This window comes from Oncorhynchus keta, chromosome 26 (assembly GCF_023373465.1).
Source record: "Oncorhynchus keta strain PuntledgeMale-10-30-2019 chromosome 26, Oket_V2, whole genome shotgun sequence".
In the NCBI taxonomy this organism is placed as follows: Eukaryota; Metazoa; Chordata; class Actinopteri; order Salmoniformes; family Salmonidae; genus Oncorhynchus; species Oncorhynchus keta.
Window position 1 is genome coordinate 19,398,890 of NC_068446.1, and position 23,074 is coordinate 19,421,963.

Genomic DNA, 23,074 nt, shown 5'->3' on the forward strand with positions numbered 1-23,074 from the left:
TCCAGAATGCATGCACTCAGCTCTCCAGAATGCATGCACTCAGCTCTCCAGAATGCATGCACTCAGCTCTCCAGAATGCATGCACTCAGCTCTCCAGAATGCATGCACTCAGCACTCCAGAATGCATGCACTCAGCTCTCCAGAATGTGTTCAGCTGTCTCCTGCCAATTCTTGCCATTCATTGTTTCTTTGTGTGAATTGTTTGACCTTTATATGTGTTTTTTTTAAATAAATAAATGAGCTGTCACCAGAAAACCTAGTACATGTACCTTTAATCCCCCATCATTTGGTTATATTCATTTCTGTTAATGGTGTATTTAGGCCTACTGTTCTCATTCTCGGACTGGAAACGTTGTTTGCTGAGTTCATAACCTGCAACACTTGTGAGAAACCATTACGAGTTTTGTCATTGTATTTTGTTTGGAGTTCTCCATGTGTCTGGTTTCTCTTTCCAGATAACTTGAGGGAGCATGTACGCCTGAGCATACACAGAAGTATGCCTACTTGATAGCCTGCATGCAAAGGTAGGAAAGTGCCCATTTGGCAATGTCTGATTTCTGATTGTCATAACTCATCACGTCCACCGCTAATAAACTGAGTTTCTCAGAAATGTTTTCTTCACCTCACACAGTAAATCAACAAAGCCTGTTTTTCTATTAATCAACTGCAGCAAATGATTAGTTCCTCGGTATTTGAAAAATCTTTCCAACACCCCCAGCCTCGATAATCACCAAGCCTCGGTGTGAAAGAGCTAAATACATAATATGACCTAAAGTATTTCGACACTTGCTCGTCGAACATCTTATTCCAATATTATGGGCATTAATCTGGAGTTGGTCCCCACTTTGCTGTTATAATTAGCGTCCACTCTTCCGGGAAGGCTTTACACTAGATGTTGGAACATTGCTGTGGGGACTTGCTTCCATTCAGCCACAAGAGCATTCGTGAGGACGGGGCACTCATGTTGGGCGATGAGACCTGGCTCGCAGTCAGCTTTCCAGTTCTTTCCAAAGGTGTTCGATGGAGTTGGTCAGGGCTCTGTGCAGGCCAGACAAGTTGTTCCACACCGATCTCGAAGAACCATTTCTGTACGGATCTCGCTTTGTGCACAGGGGCATTGTCATGCTGAAACCGGAGAGGTCCTTCCCCAAACTGTTGCCACACAGTTGGAAGCACAGAATTGTCTAGAATGTCATTATACGCTGTAACATTAAGATTTTCCTTCATTAGAACTAAGGGGCTTGATCCGAACCATAAAAAAAAAGACCATTATTTCTCCTCCACCAAACTTTACAGTTGGTTCGATGCATTGGGGCATCTGTGAGCTTGTGTGGCCTACCACTTCGTGGCTGAGCTGTTGTTGCTCCTAGATGTTTCCACTTCACACTAACAGAACTTGCAGTTGACTGTATACAGTACCAGTCAAAAGTTTGGACACCTATTCATTCAAGGGTTTGTCTTTATTTTTACATTGTAGAATAATAGTGAAGACATCAAACTATGAAAGAACACGTATGGAATCATGTAGTAAACCAAAAAAAAGTGTTAAACAAATACAAATATTTGAGATTCTAGCCACCCTTTGCCTTTATAACAGCTTTTTTGCACACTTTTGGCATTCTCTCAACCAGCTTCATGGGGTTGTCACCTGGAATGCATTTCAATTAATAGGTGTGCCTTGTTAAAAGTACATTTGTGGAATTTCTTTCCTTCTTAATGCGTTTGAGGCTATCCGTTGTGTTGTGACATGGTAGGGGTGGTATACAGAAGATAGCCCTATTTGGTAAAAGACCAAGTCCATATTATGGCAAGAACAGTTCAAAAGCAAAGAAACGACAGTCCATCATTACTTGAAAGACATGAAGGTCAGTCAATCAGGAAAATATCAAGAACTTTGAATGTTTCTTCAAGTGCAGTGGCAAAAACCAACAAGCGCTATGATGAAACTGGGTCTCATGAGGACCGCCACAGGAAAGGAAGTCCCAGAGTTACCTCTGCTGCAGAGGATACGTTCATTAGAGTTAACAGCCTCAGAAATTGCAGCCCGAATAAATGCTTCAGAGTTCAAGTAACTGACACATCTCAACATCAAGCATGGCACTTGTAACGCCAGGGTAGTGGGTTCGATTCCCGGGACCACCCATACGTAGAATGTATGCACACATGACTGTAAGTCGCTTTGGATAAAAGCGTCTGCTAAATGGCATATATTATTATTATTATTATCAACTGTTCAGAGGCGACTGTGTCAATCAGGCCTTCATGGTCAAATTGCAGCAAAGAAACCACTACTAAAGGACAGCAATAATTAGAAGAGACTTGCTTGGGCCAAGAAACATGAGCAATGGACATTAGACAGTTGGAAATCTGTCCTTTGGTCTGACGAGTCCACATTTGAGATTTTTGGTTCCAACCTCCGTGTCTTTGTGAGACGCAGAGTAGGTGAACGGATGATCTCTGCATATGTGGTTCCCACCGTGAAGCATGGAGGAGGTGTGATGGTGTCGGGGTGCTTTGCTGGTGACACTGTCAGTGATTTATTTGGAATTCAAGGCACACTTAACCAGCATGGCTACCACAGTATTCTGCAGCGATACGCCATCCTATCTGGTTTGATCTTAGTGGGAATATCATTTGTTTTCAACAGGACAATGACCCAACACACCTCCAGACTGTAAAGGCTATTTAACACTTTTTTGGTTACTACATGATTCCATGTGTGTTCTTTCATAGAAAATCCCTTGAATGAGTAGGTGTGTCCAAACGTTTGACTGGTATTGTATACTGTAGTGTATCATGATCTGATTATTCCATATTTCCAGGGGAAATGCCATAGGAAAGAAAACAGCCATCTGTCCCGAATAGGCTAGTTGATACAATGTTGCAAGTTGACAATTTGATACAATGTTGCACCTAGCAGAGTATAGAGAGATTGTGAAATGTTTTCTACTGTTTTAATGTCGGCTTTAGGCCTATATATTTTACTTAATTGATGAAGTTATAGGCGTGCTGCCCATTGGCCTATAGGCTATCTCAGAGTTGCGCTTATTTCTTTAGCCAACAATGGATCACAGTTTACACTATCAATGTGTCCATATAGCAGAGGCTGGTGCTCTCCTTTATTTTAACATTTAGATGATCATTTTACTTCAGATTGATGATCAACCACATGACAATTATTGAGCAACGAAATGTTATTGAAATTAAAAAGTGTTCCACAATAATGCACATATAAAATAATAACTGGCACGCAGATCAGTAGAATTTGTAGGATAAATTGTAAGCTTCCCCAAATTTGAAACTCATGAGCTGCCTATGGTGTTCACTATAACACCCATTTAAAAAATAAAATTGATTGCACAAGTGCGTGCACACATGGGAGGTACAGTGGGAAAAAATGTGCCCATCAACTGATTCCTACTGGCGCCGGCCCTGACTGAAATGACAAGTGTTTGAATGAAATTGACCCATTCATGACACAGTAGACAACGATTTCTCAACTTTTTAAAATTGAAATGTGAGTTTATACAGGGAATCTGAGGTCTGGATTCAATCCGTATCGCAGAACATCTGACGTAGGCAGCGTGAATGTAGTCTCTGTGGACGCGGAAACATTGCCTTTAAATTTCAACATGGATCTTCCGCGATACTTATGCAATACGAATTGAATCCAACCCCGAATGTCATGTTGGTGAATATAAAAAGGTGAATTAACAAAAACTATCCCAAAATGGTGTGGCATGTATTTTTTGCAACACTAGCCAAGTTTCCCACTAAATCCAAACCTTGACATACAGAGGCACCTCTCTTAAATAGTTTCATTTACAGAATGAGAGTCATTTGTTATAAATATCAAGGCGCATATTATACACAAGCAATCATAAATGCATTGATGATACAATTAAAATAACAAAATTAGCCCAAACTAAATCAAGCAGAAATGCAAAGGCACAAATTATATTGGCAAACCAAGACATTATTGGCACATAATGATAAATGAACAAATAAAAGCACATTCAAAATAAAGTGAAACTTTAAATGAATAGGCACTAGTTTGATAATTTCTGGCACACCAATACCATCCCTATGAATCTCGGCACTCCTCTTTGATTCATTTTAAAGCACAAGAGGCAAATGGCCACTAACTTATACAACTTCCATTATTATCTTACTTAAGATGTCATGATAATGTATTCTCTCCATCTTGACATAACATACACTGACACAATATTGTTGCAGGTTTTAAATGAACTACATCAAGCCTTTTCTGCGTGCTCAGATCTCAGGGTTACAAGTGCAGAATTCTATATGTTTTAGTGGGAGCATGTCTGACTATACAGTAGATATTGTAACTGCACATTAAACCAATGTGGGAGAGCAGATGGAGCTAACCAACCAATCCAGAAGTAGATTTGGAGTGAGACTGTGATGGCTACCAGTGATTGGCCCAGTTTGACATGACTACTGTCTACTCAGCTCTGGAAAATATGTGATAGTCAGTCCAGGTTAAGCGATAGTTATGGTTAAGATCAGAGATGGGGCTTTGGCCTGTTTCTACCAGTCACCTGTGTGTTCAACATAAAAACACAAATGTCCTGTTATTAAACCATCTCAAAAGACTTTGGAGAATAAGCTTTGCAGTTGAGGTTCAAAATGTTCATTTTTTACAAATTATTCAAATCAATAGAAAACGAATGCTGAAAATGTATATTTGGAAAAGGAACTCTTTAAATAATTATTTGAATAAATAATGTCCCAAACAAACATTAATACATTCTAGTTGTTTCACAAGTGGACAAAAACTATGATTTGACAACACAACCATACAGAGGTGAGTTCACTTCGTAAAACATTCACAACATTTCTTTAACATTAAGGGAACTCTTCACCTGCACAGCATCATCATAAGAGATCTCTAACCAAGGCATCTGTTAAGAACAGACTGCAAAAAGAGAAATGTGTAGAAACATTTCAACCTGAGGGAGGTGAAAAGATAAAAGAGACGAGGGAAGGAGTAAGGGAGATGGAGAAAAGCATTGTGTGATTGACTGATGGCTGAACAGACACCCCGAGGCATGTGACAGTGCCCTCTGGAGGCGCCGTGATGCTGGAGCTCGGTTTCTTTGGAATCTCTGGGCTTCCGCACGCCAGCCCTGCCTGGCCCCTTCCGCACGCCAGCCCTGCCTGGCCCCTTCCGCACGCCAGCCCTGCCTGGCCCCTTGGTTAGTACTCTACAGGACCCTTGGGACATCCCTACCCTAAACCTATGTTTATGTTATGCATGATTGAGGCGATACACAAATTTGACAATCACAACCTCCCACATAGCCTTAATATTAACTCCTGCAGAATTAAGCATTTCCTGAAGTAAAATTATACACCAAATGTAGGCAACATTTTGACTCAGGAACAGGAGTGGAGAAATCTTTTTGTTATTTTTCACAGCTCTTTTTCACAGCGTTCGATTTCCTTACAAATTTCCTTAGAAAATGTTGCACAGAAAATCATTCCTGTTTATATTTTTTGTTATTGCATTTTCTCCCCGGTCCCTAAAAGTCTTACATCCGCAAAATAAACAGATGACAGAAAACTACCGATGTCAACTAGATTGAAGCGTTCATTCTACTGATTAATGGATTTACTTGGTCTTCTAGGGCTACATATCATGAAAGAAGAGAAGCTGCATGTATCTAATTATAGGCAAGTTAAATAACAAATAGCCTACTAAAATGTTAGAAATGATATGCAGTAACATATCTAAATTTGGCACAAAAAGAATCCTGCACTCCCTGTCAAAAAATAGTTTAGCTGGTTTCGAATGTGGTATACAGCGCATTTTCTATATTAGCGGGTAAGGGTCGGGTGTGGACCTCAGATTTTCACATTGTCGGGCGGGTCCGGATGGGTTATTAGCAGTTGCGGGCCACTAGTAGGAACGTCCTAAGGAACCGGAATAGCACGGCCCCTGGCCCCTTCAGAACCTCTCCACACAGATAAACACACCATGTTGCTTCAGCTGTTCAGATCATGTTGCTCATGATAGTATGAAGAATGTGACTTGTGTCTTTGATATAGTTTCTTGATTCATGGTAAAAGTAATCTTGGTTGATAAAGTGCCGCATTGTAATGTTTGTATGCCTCTTTGTGCTGATGAGAGAGCAACAGTGCCCCCTGCTGGCCATGCCAGCCTCAGTAGCAGCCCTCTCTCCAATTCTCTCCGCCACTGTAGTTCCGAGGGGCAGGTAAAGACCTGGGCAAGAGAAGAGCCAGAGAAGCAGATTAGTTCTGCCAGTACGCAAGAGTAAAAGAAAGTCTGATACACCTGTAACCAACTAAACTTGCTTTGAAGTTCTGTGTAATGTGTGTACCTACCTGCGTACTGGCTGGGCCAGTTTGCTGCGAGGCACAGGGATGCCACCTCCTCCTCCTCCTGCACTGGGCCGGGGCAGGCCGCTGCGTGCTGGGCCCAGGGAGCGTGTGGGGGTGGAGGCTCCAGAGCCAGGGGTAGACGTGGCCTTTACAGGCTGCCTCAGGGCCAGGGGAGACGGGGTGGCTGGGGTTCGCAGCTTACTGGGAGAAGGGACTGGAGGGGCAGGAGAGAGAGGAGGAGACAGGTCAGTACAGTACACTATAGTATGAAGAGATGGCTTATAGATGACACAGTATTATTCCCACAACAAAGGTCTGTGGTCTCAGTGGCCTTCCAAGCAATGAACACCACAATGATCTGAGGCACATATGATACAAATACAATGTGTATGAGGAAAATGGAGATCACCTAATATGCATTCAGAATCAATCTTCAAATTATCTAATGTGATGGAATTTTGCATTAAAATCACAATAACCCTATAAAAATCAAGAAAAATAAAACGACGAATGAAAACGAGGCCTTGTATAAAGTCTATACAAACTGTACAAACTCCCACGATGCTTGTTCATGTGTAGGATGAGGCACACATGCCCTCTAGTGACAGGAAGGGCACAGATAATACCACAACATTAACACATCACATCATGAGAGCAAAATCACAATATTTAAAAAGTAGGGAGCATGATCAGTGAATACTCACTGAAATCCCCTTCTTCTCCAAAGCAACAGGAAAGATGGACTAAAAGATGAAGACAGGAGAGAGTGGACTTCATTCAGGACAGCAGAAAAAAGTTTAGGATTGTGGATGGAAAAAGAACCTTAGGACTAAAAAGTCTCTTCGAGCCCTATACTAAAAAGCAGACCGCCTAGTTACCAATACTGGTCTACACGTGAACTAATCCATGGACAACTTCAAGTACACTGGACAAAATATAAAACGCAACATGCAACGATTTCAAAGATTTTACTGAGTTACAGTTCATATAAGGAAATCAGTCAATTTAAATAAATGAATTAGGCCTTAATCTATGGATTTCACATGACTGGGAAAACAGATATGCATATGTAGTCACAGATACCTTAAAAAAATGTAGGGGCATGGATCAGAAAACCAGTCAGTATCTAGTGTGACCATTTGCCTCATGCAGCGCATCACATCTCCTTGGTATAGAGTTGGTTGTGGCCTGTGGAATGTTGTCCCACACCTCTTGAATGGCTGCGTGAAGTCGCTGGATATCGGTGGGAACTGGAACATGCTGTTGTACACGCCAATCCAGAGCATCCCAAACATGCTCAAAGGGTGAGATGTCTGGTGAGTATGCAGGCCATGGAAGAACTGGGACATTTTCAGCTTCCAGGAATTATGTACAGATCCATGATAATGGTGTGCATTACCATGCTTAAACATGAGGTGATGGAGGCGGAAGAATGGCACGACAATGGGCCTCAGGATCTCGTCACGGTATCTCTGTGCATTCAAATATCCATAGATAAAATGCAATTGTGTTCGTTGTCCATAGCTTGTGCCTGCCCATACTATAACCCCACCACCACCGGGGCACTCTGTTCACAACGTTGACATCAGCAAACCGCTCGCCCACACGATGCCATACATGCGGTCTCCCATCTGCCCGGTACATTTGAAACCAGGATTCTTTCGTGAAGAGCACACTTCTCCAGCGTGCCAGTGGGCATTTGCCCACTGAAGTTGGTTACGACGCCAAACTATAGTCAGGTCAAGACCCTGGTGAGGACGACGAGCACACAGATGAGCTTCCCTGAGAGAGTTTCTGACAGTTTGCGCAGAAATTATTTGGTTGTGCAAACCCAGTTTCATCAGCTGTTTGGGTGGCTGGTCTCAGACGATCCCGCAGGTGAAGAAGCTGGATGTGGAGGTCCAGGGCTGGCGTGGTTACATGTGGTCTGTGGTTGTGAGGCCGGTTGGACAGACTACAAAATTCTCTAAAACGACGTTTGAGGCAGCTTATGGATATTAAATTATATGGCAACAGCTTTGGTGGATATTCCTGCAGTCAGAATGACAATTGAACACTCCCTCAAAACTTGAGACATCAGTGGCATTGTGTTGTGTGACAAAACTGCATGTTTTAGAGTGGCCTTTTAGTGTCCCCAGCACAAGGTGCACCTGTGTAATTATCATGCTGTTTAATCAGCTTCTTGATATGCCAGACCTGTCAGGTGGATTGATTATCTTGGCAAAGGTGGAATGCTCACTAACAGGGATGTAAACAAATATGTGACCAAAATTGGAGAGAAATAAGCTTTTTGTGCGAAATGGAACATTTCTGGGATCTTTTATATCAGCTCATGAAACATGGGACCAACACTTTACATGGTGTGTTTATATTTTTGTTCAGTGTAAATGTGAAGCTTACGCTTGATCTAGTCATCCAACCAATCAGCAACCATCGCCAAAAAGAGGAATGACTGTGATGTGGCTAACCACATCAGCTGTGCCACCAGAAACTGAGATTATTTTAAACATAATCTGAAACAGCCTCGAGGTTTGAGAGCCCCAAGGCATTCCAGAGCCACAGGGTTTCTCAGCAGGTTCTCACCATCACCACTAGGGGGAGACATGAGTTGTCTGTTCTGCTCAGACCAGACCCAACAGGCCCATCCTACAAGAACACCATGGAGACACTCAAAAAAAACGTTCAGGACCTGACGTAGTGACCATCCCACAAAACAATTACTTGCCTTGCAAATCTGGAGACAACTGTACCAAATTTCCTGGCACTTTGTATTGGGTCGAGTGCATGCAGGAACGTCACACAGCCAACCAGCCACGGTAAATAGCTTTGCTTTTAGTAAAGAACGTGGTCATGTGTGTATTACTCAGGATGTGTGTGTATAAAGGGGACTCTTTACTCATCACGAAGATGATCCCAGGCACTGGCAGGCTGTTACCTCGGAGGGAAGAAGGGCTTTGGAGGTGCTGTTTGGGTTTCGGGGACAGCAAGGATCGAGAGGGAGTTCCTGTTTGGGAGGAGCGAGGGGGGGTAGAGTACCGGGAGTGGAGTGGAGTGGAGGAGTGCTGGGCTACTGGGGAAAAATGGAGATGACAGTTGGGGAGAAACAGAGTCAATCCTTTCTGTTTTGTTACTGTTAGTGGACCAGGGAGAAGAGGACATGAGATAGGGTTGAACCAGGCAGCCAGGAGGGGTTGTGGTAGCCGGTGGGGCCACTGTGAGTCAGCCAAGCCGGGCTTATAGTTGTTCCCAGCCAAAGGTAAAAGAGCAGCCTGAAATGCTATGGTGTGCTGCAGTGCAACCAGACATTCACAGTCCACAGAGACAGAAAGAGAGAGAGAGAGAGAGAGAGAGAGACTGCCAGGGGTAAAGTACTTCCAGAGCTGAGCTGGGCCAACACTAGGCCAAACCACTACCAGTGACTCAGTAGAAAGGGGGGTGGGTGAAAGGCAGAGCATGCTCTACTGTCAGATAGAGAGGCAGGGATAGTGGTGTCATACTGCCCACTAGACAGAAAAAGCCCAGCGAAGTACAGGAGACGACTCAGTGTCAAGAGCAAAACCATACAACAGTGACACAGTACAGGATAGTACAGAACATTACGGACATTCACAAAGTGGTCCTATTCAAGCTCAGGCATGCCCGCTTCACTTACACATAGTTCATAATCAGTGTATATAAAAAACTGTTGAACAGATGAACTGATACAGATTACTCATGTCATTTGTCCAGCAGCCGTTTCTCCTTCAGGTGTCTGAGTGGGGATTAGTTATATGGATTAAAATACAACACTACCATCACTGATTCACTGTGGGTTTTTTTTGTCTCATTCTAGGATTATAGTAAATGGCCACTCCAGTTCCAATTCAGTTGGTGCATATTTCTAAAGAGCATTCAGTGTTTTATTCAGTTCTCTCTACATTCTAAATATAAATCCTCACAATAACCCACTTTTTTATTTATTTTTTATCTCTTGATTCTAATTGATTTAAGTAAAAGAGTGCACGGAAGGAGAAATTATTAAAACGATCAAACAGAGAGATCCCCAAAGACCATCAAAGCCAAGACACTAAAAAGCAAGAGGTTTAATAAGGCGGAGCACGAAACACTACTCCTGTCATTACACTGCTACTGTTGAATATGCTTCAGAAACAATTAACAATATACAAGAACGAATATGAAAATGAAAGCATTTCTCAGACTGCGATTACCGAGTGAACATGCGATAGGGATATTATGTGTGTGTGTGTGTGCATAGTACTCACTGGCAGACTGAATGACTGCCTGGTGTCTCGGTGAGCTTCCGTTTGGCACTTGCAGGTTGGACTCACAGCTCCTGCTGTTCGTGACGGGCTCTGGGCCATGCTGGGCCACGTTGGAGCGGGTCAGGTTAGGAAGACTACGCCCCAGCTTCTCTACAAACACCACAGCAGAGGAAAACAACCTAAAACAGGACTGAACAGATACCGTACACAGCGGTCCTCATTTGAATCAGAAAGGATAGACCATATGAATCCATATAGTTTGTCTTTCACATAACAATGAACTAGCCCCAACACAAAACCATTTCCCCTCTCTAGTCTAGTCACTCAATCCCCCCTTACCTTCGTTCTTCACCACGTTGGTCTGCAGGTCTTGGGGGGCATGGCCCTGCAGGGAGTGACGTGGCGCCTGCAGCCGGCTGATGATTGGCTGCGGGGAGCCCCGGCTGTGGTTGTACTCCAGGGAGCGTGCTGGGGAGCGTGAGCGTGGGGAGTTCCTGGGGGAGGCGCGGGGGGAGTGTCTGGGGGAGTGGGAGAAGCGGTTCGAGGGGAGGTGGAAGGCGGGGTGTACAGCCTCCTCATCGTCCTCTAGACTCTGGGCGTCCAGCTCCTGGTCACTGAAGGTGCTGCGTCTCAGAGAGTGGCAGGACGAACCAGAGCTACGCCTGGAAGCTGTGGCAGCATAGTCCTGCCGAAGACCTGGAAACACACACAGAGGGACACGTTCAGAACATATAGCGCTAGTACAGCCTGTACAAAGAAAGTCAGTAGAAACACTCAGCATCTGACAGGTGAGTAAAGGGTTTGTAGTAATATTGTGGAATATGAGAGACGAGAGAAAACCGCACGCTGCTCTTGCTATCACTGTTCTTTATTAAGCTTCACTCATTGGCCGCCAGGCCTTCCGTCAGAGCTTTAGTGAGCGGTCTTTAATTTTGCACAATTATGTAGACATTGCTCCACCCCCATCCGTTCCGTGCATCGAATGGGGTTGGAGTCAAGGACAAATAAACACGTGTTACCAAATAGAACAATGTGTGTACATAAAACTTTATTAAACACTTCTGAAAACCCACAATGAGGACATCGACCTATCAAGTAGGTTTTCATAAATCATTGGGTACAGTGCAGGTAGGCTGAAGCGATTAATGACAAGGTATTAGTTCAGGTTCACATTTACTACATAACATGCATGGGCATTTCATCATTAAGACCTTTTGGGATTACTATCTGGAGGGTACAAATCCTAAAACATTCTCTTTTACTCAGAGTATTGTTTATAGCTTTCTCTATGCCACAAAATCTACAAATGGTAGAACTATCGTGTTTTTGGTCGTTAAAATAATCTCTGTCGTTTCTCCTAATTGAACTGGTAATAGTGGACAAACGGACAGAGAGTTGATTGAGAGAAGATGGTACGTACTCTCCTCCTGCATGCGAGCCAGGATCTGTACATCAGTGACGTCGTTGAGTTTGTACGTGGTGGAGGATCCCACAGAATCCTCGTCCATCTCAGAGGTGCTCAGCTCACTGTCTATTGAAGACTGAGGGCTGACCGGTGGGGCGTTCCTCTCTCTCTCTACTGAGCCACCACGCTGCTGCTGAGCTGCTGGGACACACACATTTATATTATTCATACTTAATGAACATAAAGGGATAGAGGAGAGAGTTAAAGACCGGCATATAAAGCCTGTGTACAGTACCCTGGTGGAGAGGGGGCATCAGCTGCTGTCTGACGATGGGCACCCTGCTGGGGGTGGAGGAAGGGGAGTTGAAGCCGCTGCTGTAGGGGCTGTTCAATGTGTTTGTGCTGTATGGGCTTCCGTAGTTCACCTGGGGACTATAGGAACTTCCATACAGGCTCCTCCGCTTGTTTGCTGTGGAGAATGAAGAGAATTGCTATGAACACGCTGTGCTGATATGGTCCCTTTACCCAGACAGTGGGTGAAGAAATTCAGCTTGGCCCCTAAGACCCTCACAAACTTCTACAGATGCACCATTGAGAGCTCTCCAGAGGGTGGTGTGGTCAGCCGAACGCTGCCTGCCCTCTAGGACATTTACAGCACCCGGTGTCACAAGAAGATCATCAAGGACCTCAGCCAACCGAGCCACGCCCTGTTCACCCTGCTACCATATGGAAGGAGGAGACAGTACAGGTGCATCAAAGAATGGACCGAAAGAAGCTGTTTGTCAGTCCAGTACCCTGCCCTGAACCTTAGAAACTGCTTCCTTATGTACATGGTCATTGAACACTGGTCACTTTAATAATGTTTACATACCGTTTTACCCACTTTATATGTCTATACTGTATTCTAGTTATGGCTCATACTCTTTAACTACTACTGTACACACCTTTTCTTGGACTCTGACATAGTTCTGATATTTCTTAATTTCTTTTAACATTTTGGATTATGTGTGTATTGTTTTGTATTGCTAGGTATTACTGCACTGTTGGTAGCTAGTAACATGAGCATTTCGCTGCACCTGTGATAACATCTTCAAATCTGTGTACGCTTCCCAAAAAAACTGTGATTTGATAGCCTATAACTACATCACATAAAGGACTGTTGTACAGCCAGCAATCTAAATCGTAATGACCAATGAATCACTGAGATAATATCTTACATGGGAAATCATTGCAGGCATTACAGGTTGCCCCCTTCGAGGGAGTAGTTTAATCACAGTGAGTGCGGTTACATGCACACAATGCGATTAGTGTGAATGGTCAGATTAATATAATAGTTTGATTAAAACATTTACATACTTTGCCAAAATAACGATTTCCCTAATAATCCTGTTTACATGGACACATCTGAAATCAGGCTACCTGACGGCACTCTGAAAACAATGCAGAAAATCGCCACTCAAAATAAACGTTCTACCACAGTGAACATCTTAGATTTGATTCGGAGTTCAGACATGTACAGTTTTGTATGTGAAAACTTCTTCTAAAACGTATATATTCAGTTGATCCGAACTCACTCCACTCGCCCTAAAGAGGGAGGCTCGCGCGACTGATACTATCAGATGGTCAGATCAAATACACTGCTGGAACAGCCATGTAAGGTGTTAATGTCCTATACATTCAAAAGATTGCGCAGAAAACCAGGCCTTTTAATCGCCGTATGCTTACTTGAATTTTGACCGTACGCCGATTAAGATAAGTATGGTGTTTACATGACTATTGCATAATCTGCCTACTGACATAATCAGATGAATATCGAATTGTTATTGGGAATACAAGCGTACTCAATGTGAGTCAGCTGACATACACATGCTGCATTATACCAACCACTGACACAAACACTAATGTGCACACAGTCACACACCGTCTCTCGGAGTCTCCTCTCTAGTGTGTTGGAACTGGTGCACTCTCTAGAGTCACTTAAATGGTATGGCAGTCGTAGGCGTCTTTATCATGGACTGAAGAAAGAGTTAACAATACGGCCCATTCACTCAGTAGTACAGTCAGAGCGGCACAATGCAGCACTGTGATACCCAGCTATTCACAGAGACTCCATACAGCCTGCCAGTCAGTCAGTTAGTTAGTCCCAGGTAGGCAGACTAACCATGTAGCCTGCCTCAGCTCAGCCATTAGACCAGACCTGGCTGCTCTGACAGGGATACGACTCACTGGCCAATGGCCATCAGTGTTGACTGCTATACTGCAGTCCCACTAGGGACAGCTCTGCCCGCAGTGCTGCATACACTCCAATCTCCAGGGCCACTTGTTTGCTCATCTCCCTCCCTCCCTCCCTCCCTTCATGTGTTTACACAGCTGGATGATGACTGGAAAGAAGCCTTTTATTATCAACTCACTCTCCTTTCTTCCCTCATCTTCTGATGCTCTGCACTCGGCCCTACCACATTATTTAGGAAATAACATGTCCACTCAACTCACTCACTTCTTTCAGAGATCAGTCATTGAGGAATACTAGGATCACAACAACATGACACTACCACAGTACCATCTGCATGCTTAAGTCTTAACCAAGGACACAAGCACTCGACCACAGACGTACACACCTCTCGATCACTTTGTCCTCTGTGGATTCCCAGATAGGTCAGACACTGAGATTAGCACGAGCTTATCTAAGACCAGGACCTCACCAGAGACAGAGGCGTCTGTAGGACAGATTCTGTCCAGACTCCCAGTGCTGAGAGAGCGCTCTTTATAGGTCAGATATGTACAACAGTTGTGGTATGATCGACGTTATACCTATAGGCCTACATACAGGATATAGGTTCTCGCACACAGAGACAGCTGAGAGGGATCAAACACAGTGAGTTAAAGGAGGGAGGTTACCTGCCTCGGAGTGGCACCTCCATGTGTCCGCCGTGACGCCGAACACAAGCCCTCGAAACACATCGTGGGGGTCAACCTCTGACCTCTGGAGACAGACATAGAGGAGTGTGTGACCCCTAAAGTGGACATCTATCAGGTGCTCCCAATAGGGAGATTACTGTAGTTGTGGACTTACAAACCACAAGGAAAGGACAGCGTTTCAGAGGGTGCATTCAGTGCTGTTCCCCCATGTATGTGCCAGGCTAGGGGTGAATGATTTAAGGGCAAGGAGGTGGTCAGATGGAGCAGCTTAGCTCTACAGTAAATCAGGAGGAGGAGATTGGAGACAGCCTATAGTCAGTGTGTTGCTGGCTGGGTCTCAGCAGGGATTTGCAGCACAGGGACCAACTAAAATAGCGTCGTCCTAAAATACTGTGTCCTAAAACAAACCATGCTAAAAATATTTTTAAACACCTAGAAATCTAAAAAATAGATAGGTAAATACATGCAATATAAATTGTCATACTTACTCAACATTTAACACTTTCTCCCACCATGCTAAAACCATTCCATAACACTATGAAGTTTATTTAACCCTTATTTTACCAGGTAAGTTGACTGAGAACACATTCTCATTTACAGCAATGACCTGGGGAATAGTTACAGGGGAGAGGAAAGGGGATGAATGAGCCAATTGGAAGCTGGGGATGATTAGGTGGACAACCTAGGACACGTCTACTCTTACGATAAGCGCCATGGGATCTTTAGTGACCACAGAGTCAGGTCACCTGTTTAACGCCCGATCCGATAGACGGGACCCTACATAGGGCAATGTCCCCAATCACTGCTCTGGGGTATTGGGATATTTCTTGGGGTCCAGAAGAAGGAGTGCCTCCAATTGGCTCTCCAACACCCCTTCCAGTAGCATCTGGTCTCCTATCCAGGGACCAGATAAGATAATCAGGAGCAAAACCACTATTTCCATTCATTTGTAGCCAAGATACTAGCTGTAATAAAATCTATTTCCCAGCTGATGGTTTGGCTGCAGGACCTTCAGTTTCCCCTGGAATTAGCCTAGACAGCATGGCGTCAGTGACAGACAGGACAAGCAAACCCAGAGATTGCCAGGTCCGATTAAACAGCTCAGATGGACAGAGAAAAGTCAAACAATACCCGTCATTGAACGCTCCTTAAAGTGAAAAAGGGTTCTTGAGATGGACTGGGCCAGCTAGCTAGGAGCATTTCACATGAGGAGAGGGCAACAGAAGCCTTTATTGTGTGGCTCAGGGAGCGAAAGAAAATGAGGGGAGAGATGAACAAGTGAAAGAGCATGACTTAGAGAAGACGGAAATATCCAGTCCATTATAGCTTAAGTATGGAAACAGTAGCTACATGTTAGGGTGAGCATGGCTAGACAGCTGGCCTATCAGCTTGGGAATAGGTACTTTCTGCCGTAGAGAAGAACTGTGTGGGTGGAATCTGCGGACGTTTGTCCAAGCACTGTTCAGAAGGCTCCAATCTGAATCTAGCCCAGCATTACAGGACTGGTACTGTCAGGAGAGTCCCCGGCCCGGGCCATTCTTTACTTCCTGCTACGCTTTCAGGGTTATAAAGTCATGACAATGCCCATAATACATTTCTGAATTTCTAAACGTTTGATAACACATCACTAATGAAACTAGATAGTGTCTAATACATTTATTTAACTCGACTATGCTGAAAAAAAAAAAAAAAACTATTTGTCCCTGCTTCCAGTTTGTTATGTAACTGGGGCATGGCATTCAAGGGATCTCATTGCTTACATTTCACAGGGAGTCTAAAGACACAAGCTTGGTTACCATGGACAAGCTAAAACAAAAGTACACACACACACATTTCAGTATGCAAGCAATCGCCCTGGGCCTTCCTTCCAACATTTTGGGAGTTTCTCATGGACATTGAAGGCTAAGCCCCCTGAAAGGGTCTTCCATAAGCATTGAACATAATCCTATGATGTGGTACAAATGTACTGTAAAGCTGTGTATTACGTTAGTCATGAGCCAGACGCGACGCCCTGCTTTGTGAAATTCCTTCACCCGTGGAAACAGTCCTCACACGACGCCATGGCAACAGATTTTCACACTCCCGAGAGGGTGTGTCACTGAGGAGCCCACATACAGTACAGCCACACAAGACTCTTAGTAGATGCATAGGACACGCCTAGGCCCGCTCTGCTCGTCCTGCGGTCGAAAAGCAGTCATTTAGGCCTGTTTGAAGCTGTCTGACAACTGCATACCTCTCCTCCCCTCAGGTATAGGCAGTTAGAAGCCAGTCAGCAGGTGGGTCCTTTAACCTTTTGTTACCTGCATATTGTACAAGAGCTTTATAGCCTGCATTGCTGTTTTCTGCTTGTTTACACATACCTAAATAATTGATTGACCTGTTGCTGATAATAAGCAGTGCAAAAAGCAACTAGCTGATTGATCTCTAGAACCTCCCTTTGCCCTTGGAGTGAGGTGGACTGGAGGGGGGTAGGGGGCAGTGATTTGAAGCATTAGATGTCCAAATGAATGGGTAACATTATCCTCTCCTTACGAGGATATCAACACCACCCATCGCCCAAGTAACACCCATCGCCCAAGTAACACCCATCGCCCAAGTAACACCCATCGCCCAAGTAACACCCATCGCCCAAGTAACACCCATCGTCCAAGTAACACCCATCGTCCAAGTAACACCCACCGGAGCCTCAGAGCCTGTTGTGGTCCGAAACAGTCGGAGTTGAACTTCAGTGTGATACATAACTCCAAAGGGCACTCGCAGGAAGGGGATGAACCCCATGGTCCTGCGGGTCCTGTCTGTCTGCCCAGGAGGTCTTTGACTGGGTGTTGCGTAACACCCCCAGTGCCACGTGATCATTCACCGTTACGGAGCACCCGCCGGTTTAGGGATAGCGACCTTCAACAAACTGTTGCTGGATACGATATGTGCGTCACATGAGCATACCTCTGTAAAAATGGAACTGGTCTCACTTTAGCCTTGCTGTCCTGATTGTCTATATTTAGCTGTCATAATACACAGAGGGATATAGATAGAATCCACAGGCACACTTGCCATGATAACGTAATACATACACTCATACAGCACAGTTCCTACTACAAAACAAAAGCATATTTGTCCTAGATGTGTGCACGCTTGTTTGGAGCAACGCTGGGAGAAGCGAGGGGAGAAGCGAGAGAAGACAAGAAACAGGAGAGGAGGAGGAGAATGGAGAGGAGCCAGGTGACAGTACCTGACATGGTGAGGTCCAGTCTGTGGATGAGGGAGCGCTTGGCTGACTCCATGTCAGGACTGGGGTTGTCCAGAGCCTGGCGACACCACACGATGGGACTCAAGGCTTTCTGCCAAGGGCTGTTCAGCTTCGCCTCATACAGCCTGGACGAACACAACACATATTAACACACATCAATGGACATGGCACACAAAAAATACACATGTTTAAAAGTAGTGCTTGAAACTTTGTTCCTGTGTTTTGTTTATTGAGGAAAAAAGTTTGCTTGGTCTTCGCTGTAGTTGGAAATGCATTAGCTAACATTTGCTCATTCATGGCCCTTTTGCAAGGTGAACAAATCATGTAAAATCACATTTACAGTGAAATGCTTACTTACAAGCCCTTAACCAACAATGCAGTTAAGAAAATGTTGACTTAAGAAAAAACAGTTACGAAATAAACTAAAGTAAAAATGTGTGTGGTGCAGGGGTACAGGTTTGTCGAGGTAATATGTACATGTAGGTAGGGGTAAAGTGACTATGCATAGATAATAAACAGAGAGCAGCAGGAGTGTAAAAAAAGGCGTGTGGGCCAATGCAAATAGTCTGGGTAGCCATTGGATTTTTAAAATTTGTACACCTTTTATTTAACTAGTCAGTTAAGAACACATTCTTATTTTCAATTACGTCCTAGGAACTGTGGGTTAATTGCCTTGTTCAGGGGCAGAACGACAGATTTTCACCTCGTCAGCTCAGGGGTTCCAATCTTGCAACCGCACAGTTAGCTAGTCCAACGCTCAAACCATTGTACTCCACGAGTAGCCTGCCTGCCTGTTGCGCGAATGCAGTAGAAGCCAAGGTACATTGCTAACTAGCATTAAACTTATCTTATAAAAACAATCAATCATAATCACTAGTTATAACTACTAATCCAGTTTAGCAGGAAATATTAACCCGGTGAAATTGTGTCATTTCTCTTGCGTTCATTGCACGCAGAGTCAGGGTATATGCAACAGTTTGGGCTGCCTGGCTCATTGCGAACTAATTTGCCAGAATTTTACGTAATTATGACATAACATTGAAGGTTGTGCAATGTAGCAAGAATATTTAGACTTAGGGATGCCACCCGTTAGATAAAATACCGAACGGTTCCGTATTTCACTGAAATAATAAACGTTTTGTTTTCGAAATGATAGTTTCCGGATTCGATCATATAAATGACCAAAGGCTCGAATTTCTGCGTGTTATTATGTTATAATTAAGTCTGATTTGATAGAGCAGTCTGACTGAGCAGCAACAGGCCCGTAATCTTTCATTCAAACAGCACTTTCGTGCGTTTTGCCAGCAGCTCTTCGCAAGCACAGTGCTGTTTATGACTTCAAACCTATCAGCCTAATGGCTGGTGTAACCAATGTGAAATGGCTAGCTAGTTAGCTGGGTGATAATGATGACAACAATCAATAAGGTAAGAGACCTGATGATAATCAGTGGAAATAGATGTAATGAGGGGTGATGTAGGTTTGGTGAGTGTTATAACCTGCTTAGGCCTACATCTCATCACAGCTGCTACGGCTGATACTTAAGCCTGCTTTATACTGAGAGAGAGAAAGAGAGAAAGTATCTGTACCAGGAAGAGGAATCTGAGTCAGCTTTGTGTCAGCGACAGAGAAAATCTCCCACATGAGAGTCCTCAACTAAACAACAATAACACTAAGGCCTACTAGTAAACAGAAACATGTAGGCCTAGATTCAATACATCATGGGCATTCTAAAAGTATGCCACATGGAGAATCTGACTGTAATCCATAACATTTAAAGAATCAAATTCAACCAGCACTTGTAGACCTATCACTCTAGCATTAGGCATAAAGCTGTGTCACATCCATATTTCTATGGTTTTACATATAGCTTAGCCTAATTATCCTGTAAACATGTGTCTGGCTGGATCCTCCTAACTGTATTTTAGAATGAAAAGCTTAAGCAGGATGGTGCTGTGCTGTCGTCAAATAGCTGCAGGACCAGACGGCCCTGCAAATTCAGTCTGATGCTAATTCAGGGATTATGGGAATCTATGACCAGGACTGGCAAGCCATCAATCAGTAGTACTATGGGTAATCCTGTGTGTATCACCAGCCAGAGGGCAGAGAGACCACCAGTGGAGTGTGTGGGGATTGGGTTAGAGGGGCAACAAGGAACTGGTACTAATAGGCCACAGTAAACTTCCCAGTCATGCTTCCTCTATCCTCTCTTCCAAATATTGAAGAGTAGTCGAAGATGTTTCTGTATCTAATACATTCACATAGTGTGTGAGTTTGCCTGCCCTGAGTCAGGCTAGGGAAAGGATAATTTCATCTGATTAAATGACCAGGGGCTGCCAAAGCCCATACAGTATTACTAACCTGACAGTCTGGCCATAATTAGTTACTGTACCTCCTTTCTATAGCTGGCCGCCTCCAACCTGGGCCTTGACCTAAAGCACAAGCCATTACCATTAAATTACCCTCAAGAGGCCCATAATATGCCAATAAAAACCCTATCCTACTAACCGCACCATGGCAGACAAGGGCCTATCTTTCAGAGAATGAGAGGGGGAGAGAAATGACCACTCACCCAGCTTCCTCATTATAGGCTAATGATTCCTACTGCTCTACTAAACAAAACTACAACATCTCATTTATAAACAGGGCTTATTTCACATCAGCTCGACAGTGAGGTCTCGTCACTCTCTACAACTGTTTCAGGGATTTCCTCAGGTTGGGATCAGCAGTGAGATTTGTTCTGCCTCACAAATCCAATTAAACAGCTCCAGTTTCAAGGATTAGGCTATACTTCTAAAAGTTCATCTGTGTAAGCGACCTAACCCTATAAACCACAAATGCTCAGTCAGCGCACAGCAAACAATACATGATCCTGAGATTCAGTGTGGCGTGGCTAAAAACTGTGGCTGGGCCTGGCTATTACAACAATTCAAGTACTATAACATTGTCATAATCATATAGGCCTAGTAGGCAATGATTTCCCCTCAACCTCGTTTCATATACTAGACTAGTGCATGGTGTGTATTAGTATTGATAGTCCTCCTAACAAAGAAGGTAACCATGGTTGTGGCTGTTTCCCCATAGCCTTTGGTTTGGTAAACAACTTTAAATTTCACTGTGCACACTTCTCTCTTCCCAACTGACAGCCTTCTGCTGTCACCAAAATAGTGCAAATGGCCACCATACAAACAGTGCTTCCCTTATCCTGAAAACACAATACTGTAGACCTACTGTTAATTAACTAACAACTAGCTTTTATGGTACACCATTTGACAGAGTAAACAAGACCACAAAAATGCTAACATTATGACTAAGGCCTAATAGTAAAGGGGTATGATTAGTCCAAGCACAGCAGCAACCATAGAACAATGAATGCCAAGTTCTACTGATACAATATTGATCAGGATGTAATGTGACAAGTGCAGGTGGTTTGACAGTCCCCACACGTGATCCAATTTCCATTCGGATTTAATTCCATCCACCACCCCTCACCCACTCAGTAATCAAGAATGAACCGCAGACAATTGGTCTGCGGTGTGTGATGACCTCTGTCTGTGGCAAGCTATTGTATTGAGAACATGGCCGTGCTGTGCATTCCTATAGCGCAATTTCATCGAGGATTATTTCCCTCCCCCCAAGGGTTTGTCATCGTAGATAATGTCTGGAACAGCTGCGCTCGGCTGTGGAGCTGTCACATATGGGCGCATGATAAAAACACTGGTTGACTCGCTAAATGCATTAGGGCGTACTGTTGTGTTCTCGTTGTTCGAAAAACCCTCAGGCTACTTGAATTACAGATGGTGTATCACTCACCAGCTGTCTTCATCTTCGTTCAGACAATCCATGTCTTCAAGATCGAGGATGTCTACTTCATCCAAGATTGAAGTTTCCCCTTCATCCATAAAACCCAGTGTTTCCCCTGCGTCAGTAAAGTACGAATTGATGCCAGTGAAAGAGGTGGCAGCCGATGCCCCCTCGCCCTCATATGCTCTCCTGAAACTGATGCCATCATATGACAGTCTGGGGCTCAAACGGGAGTTTTCCAAAAGCCCCCCATAGGCACCCGTTCCGCCGAACCCCACCCCAGGGAAGCCGACCAGCCCCGCCGCCGAGGCGGCTGACAGGGGTGAGTCATATCCAGCACTAAGGGGTCTATGGTTTCCTGACACTGCTCCAGACGAAGACAATAGAGTAGACCGACTACGGAGCTGCTCGTTTTGCTGTTCGAGTTTCTTTACCAAGTCCTGCAGCTTGCGCACCTCCAAGTCCGCGTTGATGTTTGAGTTAATATCCTCCATAGCTAGCTAACGTTAGCTAGCTAACGTTAGCGCTACCAACCACACAAAAATCCGCCGCTGTATCAGTGTGGTTTTTCGTTTATCCTTTCTCAGCTGGAGGTCAAGATATGTGAGTCACTCTAAGCAATATCACGTTTATACTGAAGAGACTTTGGTGTTCAAATAAGTTATTGGGCTTATCGTCATCTTCTCCAAATATTCGTACACACGGGTAGGGTCGAAAACATTTCCACTATCCCTGTCGCCAACTGTGAAAGACATACAGGCAAGGCTAGGAACGTCACCACGTGAAACATAGGTAACGAGCACGTAACCAAGCGCGCGTATACAGTATCGATTATACCCCACAGTACTTACTGTCTGCAATGCATAGAATATTATCATGTGAGCTCATATACAGTAAAATGAAAAGTATGGTGGTTTGTCAATAAAAACAATCACACGAGATAACTGTTGCTCATATGTTACTTGTCACGGACCTAGAATGTACTTGTTTGTTTCACCTAGCCCCAACTTAGTTAGACATGGTCTTGCCTAAATCATACTATGATACCAGCTTTTTGGTGGTACAGTCTG

At 44.1% G+C, this 23,074-nt stretch overlaps 1 protein-coding gene across 5 annotated transcripts; it reads right to left on the bottom strand.

Moving 5' to 3' along the window:
- Window positions 1–1,441: 1,441 nt before the first annotated feature.
- Window positions 1,442–22,807, bottom strand: LOC118359048 (SLAIN motif-containing protein 2-like). Of its 5 annotated transcripts, none has more exons than XM_052480309.1 (10): window positions 22,014–22,807; window positions 18,185–18,327; window positions 12,332–12,505; window positions 12,052–12,234; window positions 10,971–11,327; window positions 10,632–10,781; window positions 9,305–9,436; window positions 7,074–7,112; window positions 6,373–6,583; window positions 1,442–6,250 (listed from the first exon to the last, which is right to left on the bottom strand). In XM_052480309.1, the coding sequence occupies exons 1-10, from the start codon at window positions 22,496–22,498 to the stop codon at window positions 6,190–6,192; spliced, it is 1,935 nt and encodes a 644-aa protein (XP_052336269.1). In that variant the 5' UTR covers window positions 22,499–22,807; the 3' UTR covers window positions 1,442–6,189. The 5 variants fall into 5 exon arrangements, with proteins under 5 accessions (XP_052336269.1, XP_052336268.1, XP_035593139.1 ...); XM_052480308.1 differs by having other exon boundaries at window positions 9,305–9,439; XM_035737246.2 differs by lacking the exon at window positions 7,074–7,112 and having other exon boundaries at window positions 9,305–9,439; window positions 22,014–22,805.
- Window positions 22,808–23,074: the final 267 nt, after the last annotated feature.